At 42.9% G+C, this 15,478-nt stretch overlaps 1 protein-coding gene across 1 annotated transcript in view; it reads right to left on the minus strand.

Moving 5' to 3' along the window:
- Positions 1–549: 549 nt before the first annotated feature.
- Positions 550–15,478, minus strand: part of b4galt2 (beta-1,4-galactosyltransferase 2) — a 320,832-nt gene continuing 305,903 nt past the window's right edge. The window contains exon 7 of the mRNA XM_033028726.1: positions 550–1,413. Coding sequence (XP_032884617.1) covers positions 1,263–1,413 — 151 coding nt within the window. The 3' untranslated portion in view covers positions 550–1,262. The remainder of the gene's footprint in view (positions 1,414–15,478) is intronic.

Raw genomic sequence — 15,478 nt, forward strand, 5'->3', positions numbered from 1 at the left:
AGTGCACACCAAGATGGAGGTCCATACTTCCATCTGCATTTGCAGCACAGTTTCACAGTAGACGTGTCATACCTAATTCTCCCCGTCAGCTATTGCTTAGGAACTTACAATTAAAATTAAAATTGGCAGCTCAATATCAGTTTTCTCTGTGAACCAACACAGATTTATCTCACATTATCCCAGTTCAGTTTGGACATCTGCAGGCAGCAGAAGGACCATTTATCAGAGCATTCAGGACCTCAATATCAGATATTGTGCGCACACAGAGGTCCAATAAAAGAACAAAAGAAGGCATAACACTTCCCAAATTACCCACCTACCTGTCCCACCAGGCACCTCCAGCCCCATCTGTAGATCTCACATTGACCTCATCAGTCACCTCACATCCCACAGAACCAAACTGAAAGCAAGTCATTTTTGATTCCTGGAAAACACCTTAGAAGATTTCAGGCTATTGCCCCTGACACAGGAAACATAATCTATGATGGTAACATAACATAATTGGCTGAAGAAAGGTTCCGACCTGAAAAGACAAATAAATCACACAACTGAAATTTCTTTCTATTTATTTATCAAATTCTGTAAATCCGGAGATTTTTCTTGAGTTTTCCTTTCATGATTTTATTTTTTTTAATAACATTCAATATTAGAAATTTACAAGAAACCCCTTATGTTATATGGTAGAAAACATGAGCATACAGTGATTCTGAAAGCTGCAAAGATTATTCAGCACTCAAAGAGTTAAAATAGCTGTGATCCATAATGACCTTGCAGGCACATTTTCTTGTAATATAAGGTCTCGCCGGCAACTAAAGGAATCTGCCCCAAGATTTTGAGGCAATGATACTCCAGTGAGCCAGATTGAAACAGAGCAAGGTTTTCGTTTGTTAGAGGAAGTCACATTCAGAGAGACCAAGGATTTTGTTAACAGTACTAAAGAGATTGTACGGAGCTTCATTTCCCACTTGATTTCACACCAATAAAAGAGCTTAAAAAGAATAATCCTCCCAGATCATGTCAACCTGGTCTTGTCGGCTTTACATCTCTCAATTCCAGAAGGCAGCACTTCAGCAGTCTTACAGAGCAAGAGGATTTTTTTTATTTCCTCTCACTTCCACATGCTTTGTTAGTTTTCTTTATTTTATCTTGTATTCACTGTAATTCTTTGGAGACAGAAAGAGAAAGACAGAGAATGACAGACGGAAAGACTTGTCTGCAATGAAGCACAGAGCAACAGGAAAACTATCTTTGCTCACAACCTGTTATCCCCTTGAAACTCGAGGTGGCGGAATGCCAATGTCCACTGTGATGTTTGTGTACATCGGGTACTTGGCTATGTTCACCAGCTTGTATTTCAAGGTGTTGATCCCGTCTTGCTTCATGGTTAACTTTGTGTTCTGGATTTTTGTAAACCTGGAAGAAAAAGTGGTCTATATTTCAATACAAAGTCATGGCAAACTGGTGCACAGAACAACTCCTTTTATGGTGACTTTCATGTGACTTTCCGACATCTAATTGAACTGTCAGAGCCATCCCCACACCTTGAGAACTAATGTCTGATCTTGATTTTCATTAAAAGCTGGGCCAATGTTGTTACAGCGCTCAAAAACACACATGTACTTCAAATAACTGATACCTCAATAGGAATCACAGTCTTATTTACAAACTTTAGGAAGATGATGAGGTGTGGCACACTGGCGCAGCAGTAAAGTTGCTGCCTTACTGCGTCAGAGACCCCGGTTTGATCCTGATTATGGGTGCTGTCTGTATGGAGTTTGTACATCCTCCCCGTGACCGCAGGGGTTTCATCTTGCGCTCCGGTTTCCTTCCACACTCCAGAAACGTGCAGGGTTTCAGGTTAATTAGCTTCTGTAAGTTGTCCCTCGTGTGTAGCATAGTGCTAGTGCATGGGGATCACTGGTCGGCACAGACTTGGTGGGCCGAAGGGCCTGTTTTCACACTGTATCTCTAAAGTTTAAAGTCTAAACATGTGAGCTAGTTAACGAATGATAGATAGCAATTCATTCACTGCTGAAAATAACTGTGCCAAATGTACTGTCCAATGTGAAATTAAGTCAAGTTCTAGTTGACACCAAGGTGGCAGCAATTGCAAGCACACGAACACAATGGAAAGGATGCTCGGTGTGGAATATGTCAGGCTGATTTTTTGACGTAACCCCAAGGCAAAGTCATTGGCCTTACGTTCCATTTTAGGGTAAACCAAACCAAATGACAAACTGGGCAGGTGAAAATGTTTACCATTGGTGAAAGGTGATTTTTGAAGCAATGGCCTAATTACCACCAAACTTGCAAAGACTGGACACCAATTGGCCCTGCAGCCCCCAGGTGCTGCCCACCCTGCCTCACCACTGGTGAAAGACCTGTAATAGTGGCCTGGAATATACGCCACATAATTCAACATTCCACAAAATTCTAAGCCTCTTTGATGATGAGCCACCTTAGAAGGCACAGCGACATCCTCGTGTAACCAGTCTCAACTAATTGAGGTCTGAATGTCACAATGGGGGGCACCGGCATTTGGCTGCAGGTTATATATCTGGATGCATGTTTGTGCCCAGCCCTGGCAATTACTGGGTGATTATGAGACGTTTCTATGACATTGTGCCACATGACTGTAAAAGTGTTGTTAAACCCATTTAAAAATTAAAAGGCATTTCTTAAATATAGCTTGCATTGTCATATAAATCAAAATTCTGTTTAAACAGGATTATTTCCTGTATTAGTGCACTTCCAGAAATACTTGGTTCGGGTCCAGGCCAAATAAGTAATTTTGGGGAGAGAAGGTTAAATAGGGCCTCGCGGGGCTGGGGAATGCATAGGTTGAAGGCTGTGGAGAACACACAGCCGGAAGTGCCAGCCAGGTTTGAAGAAGGGTCCCGACCCGAAACGTCACCCATCCTTTTTCTCCAGAGATGCTGCCTGACCTGCTGAAATACCAAAGACTCAAAACTAGCAGCGCATCTCTGGAAGGATGCAGAACAAGTGACAATGGCCCCAATTAACTTATCGGCAAAATTCCCAGTGGGAAATTTGAGAAGAATAGAGAACAAATGTTTGCAAGGTGAAAGGCACCTTTCAAAAGAGAAAGAGAGCTTCAACGGGTAAAGGGATTAATACTACATGTAAATCCAATTGGAAATAATCATGTGATGAAACTGACACTAACTTTGCTCTTTTACTTTTGATTAATTTTAATAATGCATTGGAGAGGTGGAAAATAGATTAGTAGGATTATAAAGGAAATTTAAATAAGGCTAGCCGATGTACATAATAATATGTCCATTGTGGTTATTTAATATCTGCTCCCAGGGTAAATTCCCTTTTATCACTTCTGTATGATTCCTTTTTGTTATTTTTTTCCAAAGGTAATTTGGCTTGGGAACGGATATTAAATAACCACAATGCGCAGATAATTGCAAATTAAGGTGGAGATAAAAAGATAGGCATGTGTGATAGTGGAAAGATCGATAGAGAAATTTAGGAAACAGAATTATAGAAAGGTCTTGTAAACCATAAGACCATAAAAAACAGCTTAAGTATGTATTATAGATCAGCAGAATTATCTAAAAGACAGCAAATTAAATCGGATGTCAAGCTGTGAATTTTGGAAGGAAATGCCAAAAGGGAGCAGAAACTTGTGGAAAGATGCAAAAAGACCTGAAATAGATTTCCCAGGTCTAATAAATAATTCCTAGAATGTGCAGTAAAGCAAAAAAATACTGAACAATGTGTGTTTTCTTAAATTGGAAAATACAAGAGCTGACAAGGTGTGAAAAATCCTTATCATACTGTAGTTTGGTAAAGATTCCCTGTACAGTTACAGCATCTAATTAAAGAAAGGGCAACTGCATTATGTAGGCAGTTATACAGTAGTTATGAGAGGGGTCTTGAGGAACTGAGGTATTTTAATTGCAACAAACAAGATCCAAGATAGTTAAAAAAATATATAAACATTTATCAGTACTTACCAATTAATTCTCACATAATAACATTGGAAAATAAAAGTAGGTTACTAGATCCTCAAACCTCTCCCACCATTCAATATGATAACGGCTGATCTGCTTTCGGCTTCACCTCCTCTCTGTGCTAGCCTTCATTTCCCGAATCTTTCAAAAAAATTGTATTTTTTGCCTTTAACTAACCTCAAAGATCTAGCTTTCACCTCCCTCGGGGATGGGAAATTCTTGCTTTTCTTAAGTCATGGGATGTGGGTGTTACTGGCAGTGTTTATTGTCTCATCTCCATTAATCCCTGAACTGAGGACGAAATTAAGATCAAGATCTGGAATCAAGTTTAAGCCAGACTGGGTAAGTTCCGTTCCCTGACGGGCCATTAGTGAATAATTTTTGTTTTTAACAATAATCAGCTGTTTACCATTATTAGTAAAAACTCTTTTATTCCAAAATTACTCAATACCCAAATTTGAATTCAATAGAGCCGCAATGGGCTTCAATCGGACTTATCTTGACTAATAGTCCAAGCTCCGGGAAACTAGCCCAGTAAATCACCCACCATGCTACAGCTATGTTGTAAAATCAATGTCAAATAGGGAATTTTAACTTATTAATAAATGAGGGATGAGGAATCATTTTGCAGTGATTATCAGAGAGTGCCACGGTTTATGTGTGATGGGGAGCTACTGTAGTTCTGAAGTAAATAAATATTTGAAGCACCAGATTCACAAAGACAGCTCAAGGAAGTAACTTAGCTTGGGATTGCATTCAAAATAACTGTAAACATAAATAAATGTTGTCCTTTTATCTTGTAAACCTATAGGCTTCCATTCAAATATGTTGAATTGAAAACTTAGATGATTCAAAATAAATCTTCTCGATTACATGTTTTTGTTATTATAGCTAATGCAGCATTAATTTTGCGCTTTTGTTCTCAGTGATGGGCATCCGAGTGAAGATAATCAAACACCGCATTCCTTTAATGATAAATGACGATAATTTGTCAGAAAATAATATCATTGGATGTTTTACAGATGTAGTAATAGAAAGTGGCAGAGCAAATGATTACATAGGCGAGTGGCGGAGATCAAATTACTACACATAACCAGAAAAAAAATCACCATCCATTCCCAGGATCAAACAATCATTGCATTGTGTAGGAAGGAACTGCAGATGCTGGTTTAAATCGGATAGACAAAAAATGCTGGAATAACTCAGCGGGCAGGCAGTATCTCTGGAGAGAAGGAATGGGTGATATTTTGGGTTGAGACCCTTCTTCAGACATATCATTGCAATGTTCTGCTGTCTGAAACAGCACTCGTACCAGATCATTCAGCACCCATTTGGCCTCTTTATCTTAAAAATGAGTCATGTGAGTAGTTATAGGCACTTACTCCTCACTTTCTATGAGAAAAATGGACATAGTCACAAACTCCAACCAGCCTATATGGTGATTCAGGACGAGTAATCGCGTCAAAATATATGATTGCAGAAACTCCCTGAGGTAATTTCAGTGGAAATCTCCACCACCTGAAAGATCTTGGATACACACCTTGGATAAAATACAAGATGTGGCCACAGCTTGCTACTTAATCATCAGTGACCACTAGCTTGAAAGCCTCACAAAAATCAATAAAAGCAATAAAGTAGACTTCTCCAATCATTACTACCAACTACAATCTGTATTACATAACAATGCACTCTTGCTTCTACACAATAATCAAATCTATATGGTCACTTTCTTTGCCAACATCAAAATGCAAGCCAGGACAACCTAACAAGACAGTTCAACAGACATCGTTTGTCTCGACACCATGATGCCGATGTCTGTTGAACTGTAATTGTGCAACTGTTTTAACAATGCTGCACAATTACCATTCCCAGTCTCACCAGAACCCACAGGAGAGTGTTCATCAGCATTTCTCATTGTCATGTCATCTGCCAAACCAGGCATCTATAAAATCAGGCATCTATTCTCCGAGTCAGACACTACTGGGTTTATTGGAAAGCACCAACTGTGTTAGTCAGTGGCAGCGTTTTAGAGGAGTCCTTTGGATCATGATTAATGACAGACTCTCGCTGCAAGGAAAGCAATTTTATGCTAAGTCTCTGTAATAGCATTATTGACTCTACTGGCCTCTGAACACTTCTAATTAATACCACTTTTGAATGTTCTGATGATATGTCAAGTAGGATTTAATGGGCTTTGCTTAATTGCTATAATTCCATTTGCATGACTGTTGAATAAATGAATAGCTGGACTGCTTCAGTCTCAGCTTCTTTGCGTTTGGCTACCAAAGCTACAAAATTATTGGCCACACCAACTGTTCTATTGGCAGCAATACTAATCTGGCTCCAGGCTCTGTAGCTGTATGATTCCTCTTATTAGTCAAGATAAGAGAGACTGGATGGCGGCAGCTTCGACCGCCGCGGGCCGCGGAGTTTGAACCGGCCCTTTCGCGGAGCTCGGATTCAGCCGCGGCACTTGCTTACCATCACCCGGCGGGGTCACAACATCGGAGGCCTGGATCGCCTCAGTGCAGAGGGAGAGCAAGGAGGGAAGAGACAAGGACTTTGGGACTTTTTGCCTTCCATCACAGTGAGGAGGTGCCTGGTGGACTCACTGTGGTGGATGTTAAACTGTGTTGTGTGTGTGTTTTGTTATTTATTCTATGTTATGACTGCAGGCTAAACCATTTCGTTGCACTGAAAAGTGCAATGACAATAAAATTGAATCTGAATCTGAAGAGTGTTTTATTGTCATATGTCCCGGATGGGACAAAGAAATTCTTACTTGCTGCAGCACAACAGAATATGTGAATATGTAAACATTGTAAATAACGGGGAAAAAAAGAAAAAGTTCAATAAATAACAAATATAGTGCAAATAACAAATAATAATATAGTCTTTTGCAGTTTTGAGCTCATAGCTTATTCGTTGTGTTCAATAGCCTGATGGCTGTGGGGAAGTAGCTGTCCCTGAACCTGGACGTTACAGTCTTCAGGCTCCTGTACCATCTTCCTGATGGCAACGGTGAGATGAGTGTGTGGCCAGGATGGTGTGGTTCCTTGGTGATTTTGGCTGCCGGTTTGAGGCAGCGACTACAATCGATCCCGTCGACGGTGGGGAGGTCAAAGTCGGTGATGTTGGGCAGTGGTCACAACTTTTTGTAGTCTTTGTCGCTGGACGTTCAAGTTGCCGAACCAGGCCACAATGCAACCAGTCAGAATGGTCTCTACCTTGCACCTGTAGAAGTTTAGGAGAATCCTCTTCGACATGCCGAATCTCTGTAATCTTCTCAGGAAGTAGAGCCGCTGATGTGCCTTCTTTACAATTGCATCGGTGTGGTGGGTCCAGGAAAGATCTTCTGATATATGCACGCCCATAGGTTGCATATCAATGGGACGATGGTGGAGAGGGTCAATATTTGATATAAACAGGATTGTGCTTCCTCATCCTTCCCCTACTAAAGTCCACAATCAGTTCCTTGGTCTTACTGATGTTGAGAGCCAGGTTGTTGTGCTGGCACCATTTGGTCAGTCGGTCGATCTCACTTCTATACTCTGACTCATCCCCATCCGTGATTCGTCCAATCACAGTGGTGTCATCGGTGAACTTGATGATGAGCCAATGCAGCGTGGCCCAGTCATTCAAAGCACAAAAGTCATCAGCCACACTGAACTCTCAGTCAACCTCCAACAAAGATGCATGTCTAATTCAGCTGTTCTGCCCCATGTCAGATGTTTCATAATGACATCAAAGAGTGAAACTTCAAAAGGTCACATCAAACCACTGCTGATCATCTGACTGGATGTGAAAAAACAGCGTATTAACTGGAAATATTTGTGCCATGGTTTAATATCATGACAGAGCAATCTTTAAATACAATTTTCCTCGGTTCTCATTCCTACTCAGTCTGTCCATGTCAGTTTAACACCCACTCCCTCAATATCATCACTAATTCAAATCCTGATTCCCAAGCCAATGGCCACTGCAGGCCAACCCTGAGCTTTTTTACATCTCCATGGCCCATTTCCTCACCCCTATATTAGACCCTGCAAGCCATTGCCCCAATCTTCCACCAGCCTAAGCTACGAGTCTAATTGCCCCTTGCAACCTATGAATGAAGATCTCTCTATGTTGGAAATAGTTTAAACTAATAGTTTCATTTTCTATTCTTTCCTCTTCAATAAATTAAATGTACCTAAATGCTGGGATGATAGCAGAGACTGACTGTATCAGATAATTTCCAACGGATTTTATACATGTCGCCGTTGCAATTAAATTCCTCCTTTTTTTGAAGCCACATATCTTTTGAGAATAACCAAATGCACTATACACCCAACTTCTGCTTAAAGCATAATCCTTTTTGATATATTTTAAAAGTGAACCACTTTTTAAAAGCATAGTAGATGGGATAATGATTGCCATGCTTCTGATTTTTATATATGCTTGTTTTCATCAACTGTTTGACCATATTATCAATGAGATATTTTTCTTTGCGCGGGGATGGATTTTATTAGGAGAGGCAATATTCTACGAATCTACGAGATAGTCATTAAGGACCTGGGCCAGGAAATTCCATAATCCCACAAAAAACAGACTGAACCAGTGCTCTATGAGGGTGCATACCAACAACGCTGTTAAGTTCTAACGAGCTTACAGTTCTTCAAAACCACTTGCACTTCTACCAATTAGAAGAATCAACAAATCAAATGGAGGTTTATAAAGTCATGAGTGATATACATAAAATGAATGGCCACATTCCCTTCCCCAGAGTAGGAGAGTGAAAAAGTAGAGCACATGGATTTAAGATAAGGAAAGATTTAAAAGGAACCTGAGGGGCCACATTTGCACACAGATGGAGGTGTATACATGGAATGAGCTTTCGAAGGAAGTGGTCAAGGCAGGTACAATTATGACCTTTAAAAGACATTTAGACAAGTACATGGATGTGTTTGCTGGGATATGGGGCAGGTGTAGTTAAAGTGGGAATAGTCGGTTGGGCAACTTGGTCAGCATGGACGAGTTGCTCCAAATATCTGTTTCTGTGCTGTGTAGATCTATGACTTTATGGCTTGTTGAACCATTTGGGATAATGGGAGTTGGTTGAAAGGTCTCCAATATGTATGACTTAGGGAGGACTGGACCTGTAACTAGAACAGGTGGAGGAGTGGAGCAGCAAAATACAATCATGCTGGAATCTAGTGTGGGGGTGGAGATGTGGGGGGTCTGCTGATAGTGGGTGGGGATGGGAGTTGGGGATGTGATTGAGTATGGGTCAGGAGTTCACCAGACAAACCAACATTGGCAAATAGAGATAGGGTGTATGATTCAAGTAAAATTATTAAAGCAGAATTTGCAGTAAAAAAAATGATGCATCAGAGTTCAAAATTATGGACTAGGTAAGAATGGTTCCCTTTACCCAACTTAACAGCAGTTCTCAACTCTCCAGTTAGGACCTGATTGTGTGAACTTATAGTCTGAGCCTGGGTAACAAGTGGCAAATAGCAATAGAAATCCTAGGTCTGAAGAAGGGTCTCGACCCGAAACATCACCCATTCCTTCTCTCCAGAGATGCTGCTTGTCCCGGTGAGTTTCTCCAGCATTTGGTGCCTACCTTCTGATCCTGGTACACTGCCTGATGGTGAACAGAGTCTGGCTGATGATCTGAACAGATTCTTCAACAGATTTGACGGCTCCACACCACCCCAGCCTCCCCCACCTGGTCTGCTGACCATTGCTGCTTCCTCTCCACCTCCCATCCCTCTCTCCATCACTCCTGAGATGTCACCTGTACGGAGTCCCCTCTTTCCACCTCCCACTCCACCGGCAGCCCCACCCATGACTCTTCATACTGCTCAGGTCAAGGTGATGCTGGACAGACTGAAGCCAGGGAAAGCAGTGGGGCCTGATGACACCAGCCCAAGGCTACTGAAGACTTGCTCTTCAGAGCTGTGTGGTATTCTAACACACCTGTTCAACCTGAGCTTGCGTCTACAGAGGGTTCCAAGGCTGTGGAAAACATCTTGCCTGGTACCTGTCCCAAAGAAGACCCATCCCACTCTCCATAATGACTACAGACCAGTAGCGCTCACTTCACATATAATGAAGACATTTGAGAGACTTGTCCTTTCCTACATCAGGACTAGTGTGTCAAATCAAATGGATCCTTTACAGTTTGCATATCAGCCTAACATCAGTGTCGATGATGCCCTCATTTACATGCTGCAGAGGGTGTACACACATTTGGACACTACTGATGCATCTGTAAGGATTACTTTTTTTGACTTCTCAAGTGCCTTCAACACAATTCAGCCCCGACTGCTAGGGGAGAAGATGGAGAAGATGAAAGTGGATCCATCACTGGTACTGTGGTGTTTGGATTACCTTTCCCTCAGACCACAGTACGTGCGCCTACAGAACAGTGTCTCGGGCACCATCTTGAGCAGCACAGGGGCTCCACAAGGAACTGTGCTGGCTCCGTTCCTGTTTACCATCTACACAGCGGATCTCCAATGTAACACCAACAGCTGCTTTTTGCAGAGGTTTTCGGATGATACAGCTGTTGTCGGCCTCATTAAAGGGGGCAATGAGGAGGAGTATAGAGACATAATAAGTAACTTTGTGGAGTGGAGCGCACACAATAACCTCCATCTTAACACCAAAAAAACAAAGGAGATAGTTGTGGACTTCAGGAGGGGGAGGAGGAGGACTCAAGCAACGCCGATCACCATTAAGGGCACTGAGGTGGAGGTGGTCGCTAATCACAGGTACCTTGGGGTGCAGCTTGACAGTGAGCTGAACTGGAAGTGTCATATGGAGGCGTGTACAGGAAGGGACAAAGCCGACTGTATTTTTTAAGGAGGCTGAGGTCATTTAATATCTGCCAACCCCTACTGTGCAGTGTCTACCATTCAGTGGTGGCCAGTGCTCTGTTTTTTGCTGTGGCCTGTTGGGGAGATGGCGCCCGTATAGCGGATAAAAACAGACTGGACAAACTAATCAGGAAGGCCGGCTCAGTGGTCGGGGCTGAGCAACGAACGGTCCAGCAGGTGGCAGAGGCCAGAACTCTGAACAAACTAGGTTCTATAATGACCAACCCCACTCACCCACTCCATGCCCTGAAGGTGATCAAGAGCAGCATCTTCAGTCAGAGGCTGATTGCACCAATGTGCAAAACTGAGAGACATAGGAAGTCCTGTTTACCAGCTGCTATAAGATTATATAATGCGCATAAATAACTGCATTTTTTTTTTTTTTTTTTTAAATTAATTGTATTTTAACTTGTATTTTAACTTGTATTTTAACTTGTTAAGTATGGAAGCCATTTGAGGAAATGTGTGGTGTTATGTCTGTCTTGAAGCTGTCGTGGCACTGTAATTTCCTGAAAAGGATTATTAAAGGTATAATCTAATCTAATCTAATCTGATCCATCTTTTTTCTCCAGAGATGCTGCCTCACCTGCTGAATTACACCAGCATTTTGTGTCTATTTTTGGTATATACCAGCATCTGCATTTCCTTTTTGCACAACAGAAATCCTATGTTACCAACATTTATTATATACTGTTAAGAAAAGTAAAATATCCTCCATTTCCTAGATTGTAAAACTGACTTTCATTAAATAAAAGAAACATAAGTTCAAAAACTCACTGAGATCATGGCTACCTGTCCCAGCGGTGTTTTTCCATTGGTTACCAGTTAATATTATATACAGAGGATGTTTCAGATTGGCTAATCGTACACGCCACAGGAACACATTAAACAGGAATGAATGAGTCACGATGCATTATTAGATGTGACGGAACATTAAAAGCAAGATGTTAGAACAAATCCCGCCCTCAGTCCACTATTTTAATTTGTCATCTCCTCTTCTACCATCTGTGAAAGGATCTAAGAGAAGGATAAGATAGTTATGCAGGACCATCTGCATATTAAAGACCTGTATAAATCATTAATTTTTAAGAAGCTGAAATCCTTCTCACATTAAAATGATATCCCATTGTCGTCGGTTTTATCTCTTCTCTCCTTCCCTCATTCATCAAAATGAATGTTTGTTGCGTATTGTGGCCTTTATGGAAATTGAGCTTGCGTACCCACTACTTCCTTCCCTTGTAATTTTTTGTCTAAAATCTCAGTTGTCGTTTTCTGTCTCTAGTTGTCTTATTCTTATCGGTCGTTCCTTAAATAAAATCTGTCTTCCTGCTCTTTTCCAATTTTGCATTTTCAATTTTCTCCAAATTCTGATCCACACCGGGAAGCACCACAGCAATGATGAGATGGAAGTGATGAGCAGAAGATGTCTGGAGATGAAAGGATAGGCATACCGAGATAGTCGCAGCAAGGTTTTAGCTTTGTGAATCTAAACAGGAGGTACAAAAATGAGTGGCTACCAATGGGTATTTTCAGCTGGTACTCAAATCAATATGGCAAGAGTTTCCAAAATATCCTGCTCAAAATTAGGGGAAAATAAAAAGGAAAATCCAAAATTTGTAGCTGATCTGCAGCTCTTCACTTAACATAATCCCATCATTCACTGAGGAATTAAGGACAGTCGGAGAAAGCGTCAAACCTTTACTAACTACAATTCATCTGAAAGAATAAACACATTTTAAACCACTAAGATTGGTGGAGAGAATAAATGTATACAGATACAAATATTTCCTCATTTCCAACTTTCATGGTTTGATGATTTGCTGTGGAAACTTAGAATTGTAAGAAACACACTCTCCCTCTCATTCAACAATTTTTCATTGCAGCCAATGCTTTTGATTGCTCCAAGGAGACTTGAACCAGATTCTGCGTAAGTACCTCCAAGCAGCAGCAGATGGTGCTGTTGCATTGTAGCTGAAAAATGCACCATTCACTGCTTTCTCAACACTTTTAGATTTCTCGAAAAAGTCACAATGTTACTTCAGTGTTTTTAAAAGGTTGTTTTAAAAGCAGGTACATTCCACTAACTACCTCTATAGATTGATTATAACTTAAGTAGAATGGGGGTCATTTATAGGCGTTGGATCAGCAAGAGACTGTTGGGATAAAATGTGAGGGGAACAGGGAAATGCTTTGTTGAAAATGGGGAAAAGAACAGTTCAGCCTCCCACAATCTGACTAATTACTAACTGATTATTGTTGTACTTAAGTGGGAATGAGACGTGATATGGAGTAAATGCCTCCAGCAAGATTTTCCTTGAGCTTTGAGAAGGCAGGTTGAAGAGGGATTAAAGCCCCAACTCCAAGAGTCAAGAGTGTTTTATTGTTATACGTCCTGAAACTGAACTGAAATTCTTACTTGCGGCAGCACACCAGATATGTAAACATAGTACTCTGTGCACCCGGAGAAAGCCCACGCGGTTACATGGAGAACGTGCAAACTCCGTACAAAAGCACCCATAGTCAGGATTGAACCTAGGTCTCTGGCGATATAAGGCAGAGCGCTGTGCTGTGCCAGTGTGCCGCCTAGTATGTAGTTCAGAGCTTATTTGGGGGTTGTAGTGTTTAGAAGCCTGATGGTTGTTGGGCTAAAGCCGCTCCTTATGTCACTGTTTGCAGGCTCCTATACCTTCTTCTCGGTGCAGGAGTGAAATGAGAGTGTGGCCAGGGTGGTGTGGGTCTCTGCTGGCTGCCTTTTAGACACAGCGACTCTTGCAGATCCCTTCCATAGTGAGGAGGTCGTGATGGACTGGGCAGCGTTCACCACTTTTCGCAGTCTTCTTCTTTCCTGGGTGTTCAAGTTGCCGAACTAGACCATGATGCAACCAGTCAATATGCCCTCTGATGGGCACCAGTAGAAGTTCAAGAGAGTATTCGTCGACATATCGAATCCCCGCAGTCTTCTAAGGGAGTAGAGATGATGATGGGCTTTCTTTATGACTGCATCAATGTACTGGGTCCAGGACAGTCGGGAATGTGATGTTTTTGTCTCTCTCCACCACTGTCCCACATGCGTTGAGTACTGCTAATGGATCACGTCAAGCAGGAATGTTTCCCCCAGACATGGGCTCTCAATGAAACCTAGTGTTAGTGTGGAGGGATCGCTGGTCATTGCGGACTCAGTGGGCTGAAGGACCACTGTTTCCGTGCTGTATCCCTAAATTAAATTAAAAGCTAAACCTCCCAGCTTGCCTAATATTACACGCCATCTGTGATCGACCTCCAAACCCCAAAATCTCCAAATCCCCTCTTGACCACCTGCTACCAATGCCCTTTGTGAATTCTCCACACCCTGAACTCCACAAGTCACATGCATCCTTCTCCCTGATCTCACTCTTCCCTTATCAGCCTGCTCCAAAACCCACTGTCACTACCATCAGTCCCACGATTGAATGGATGTACAATGACCTTGGCCATGCTCTCAGCTCGTTGCTACTATTGGGAAGAAAGTATAGGAACCCAAGAACCATTACCTCCAGGTCCAAAAACAACTTCCTATCAACCATCAGGCTCTTGAAACATCCTGCACAACCCTATTTCAGTCACAGACTACAATGGGCCTTCAATACATTGCACTATGTACTTCATCTTGCATCGTCGCGGTCTGGTCACTGATAATACATAGTATTACCCTTTATGCATCCAGCAAACCCCAGCAATAATGGACCTCTATATACCTCTATTTTACTTCGGAGTCACGTGAGTGACTACGTGAAGAACCCCGCTAGGACGCATGCGTGACATATCGCTACACGCATTGCAACGAGTCACAGCAGGGGGAAGGACGTTCCCCTTTAGCGGCAGAATTTAAAAGCCGGGAACAGCAGGTAAGGAGACTGCGTTTTCCCACTTACCTTGCAGGTGGAAAGATGAACAGATCCACGAGACAGAAGGCTGCGAAAAAGCTGGCGGGGGAGAACCGCGGAGTTGCGGACATCCAGCAGCAACAGCAGCAGCCGACGGCACGCCAATCTCCCGAAATGGGAACAGCTGTGCCAGACTTCGCTCCCGCACCGGCGAAGCCGGGCGGGAAAGCAAAGCAAAAAACGGACCGAATGCCAGACTCCGATGAGTCTGACTTTGAGCAGCCGCGAGCGGCCAGTGCCCGTGAGCACCGGGGCCGGTTGGAGCGGCTGCAGGATGATGAGCAGCCGCGAGCGGCCAGTGCCCGTGAGCACCGGGGCCGGTTGGAGCGGCTGCAGGATGTTGAGCAGCCGCAAGCGGCCAGTGCCCGTGAGCACCGGGGCCGGTTGGAGCGGCTGCAGGATGACGAGCAGCCGCGAGCGGCCAGTGCCCGTGAGCATTGGAGCCGGTTGGAGCGGCTGCAGGATCAGGAGCAGCCGCGAATGGCCTATGCCCGAGAGCATAAGAGCCAGTTGGAGCGGCTGCTGGAGGAAATACTCCAAAGTGGCAGGCTTCGGGAGATGGAGGCTAGCCACAGTGGGCAATTAGTAAGCCCCACAGCAGTACCCGTTGTGGGGCTGCACAGTGTCTCTCCCTTATCAGAGGAGAGCACGGAGGATCCATTCTGGGCTGACCCTGAAGAGGGCAGTGCACATACCCCCAGTA

The sequence above is a fragment of the Amblyraja radiata genome, chromosome 10, assembly GCF_010909765.2.
Source record: "Amblyraja radiata isolate CabotCenter1 chromosome 10, sAmbRad1.1.pri, whole genome shotgun sequence".
NCBI classification, from domain to species: domain Eukaryota; kingdom Metazoa; phylum Chordata; class Chondrichthyes; order Rajiformes; family Rajidae; genus Amblyraja; species Amblyraja radiata.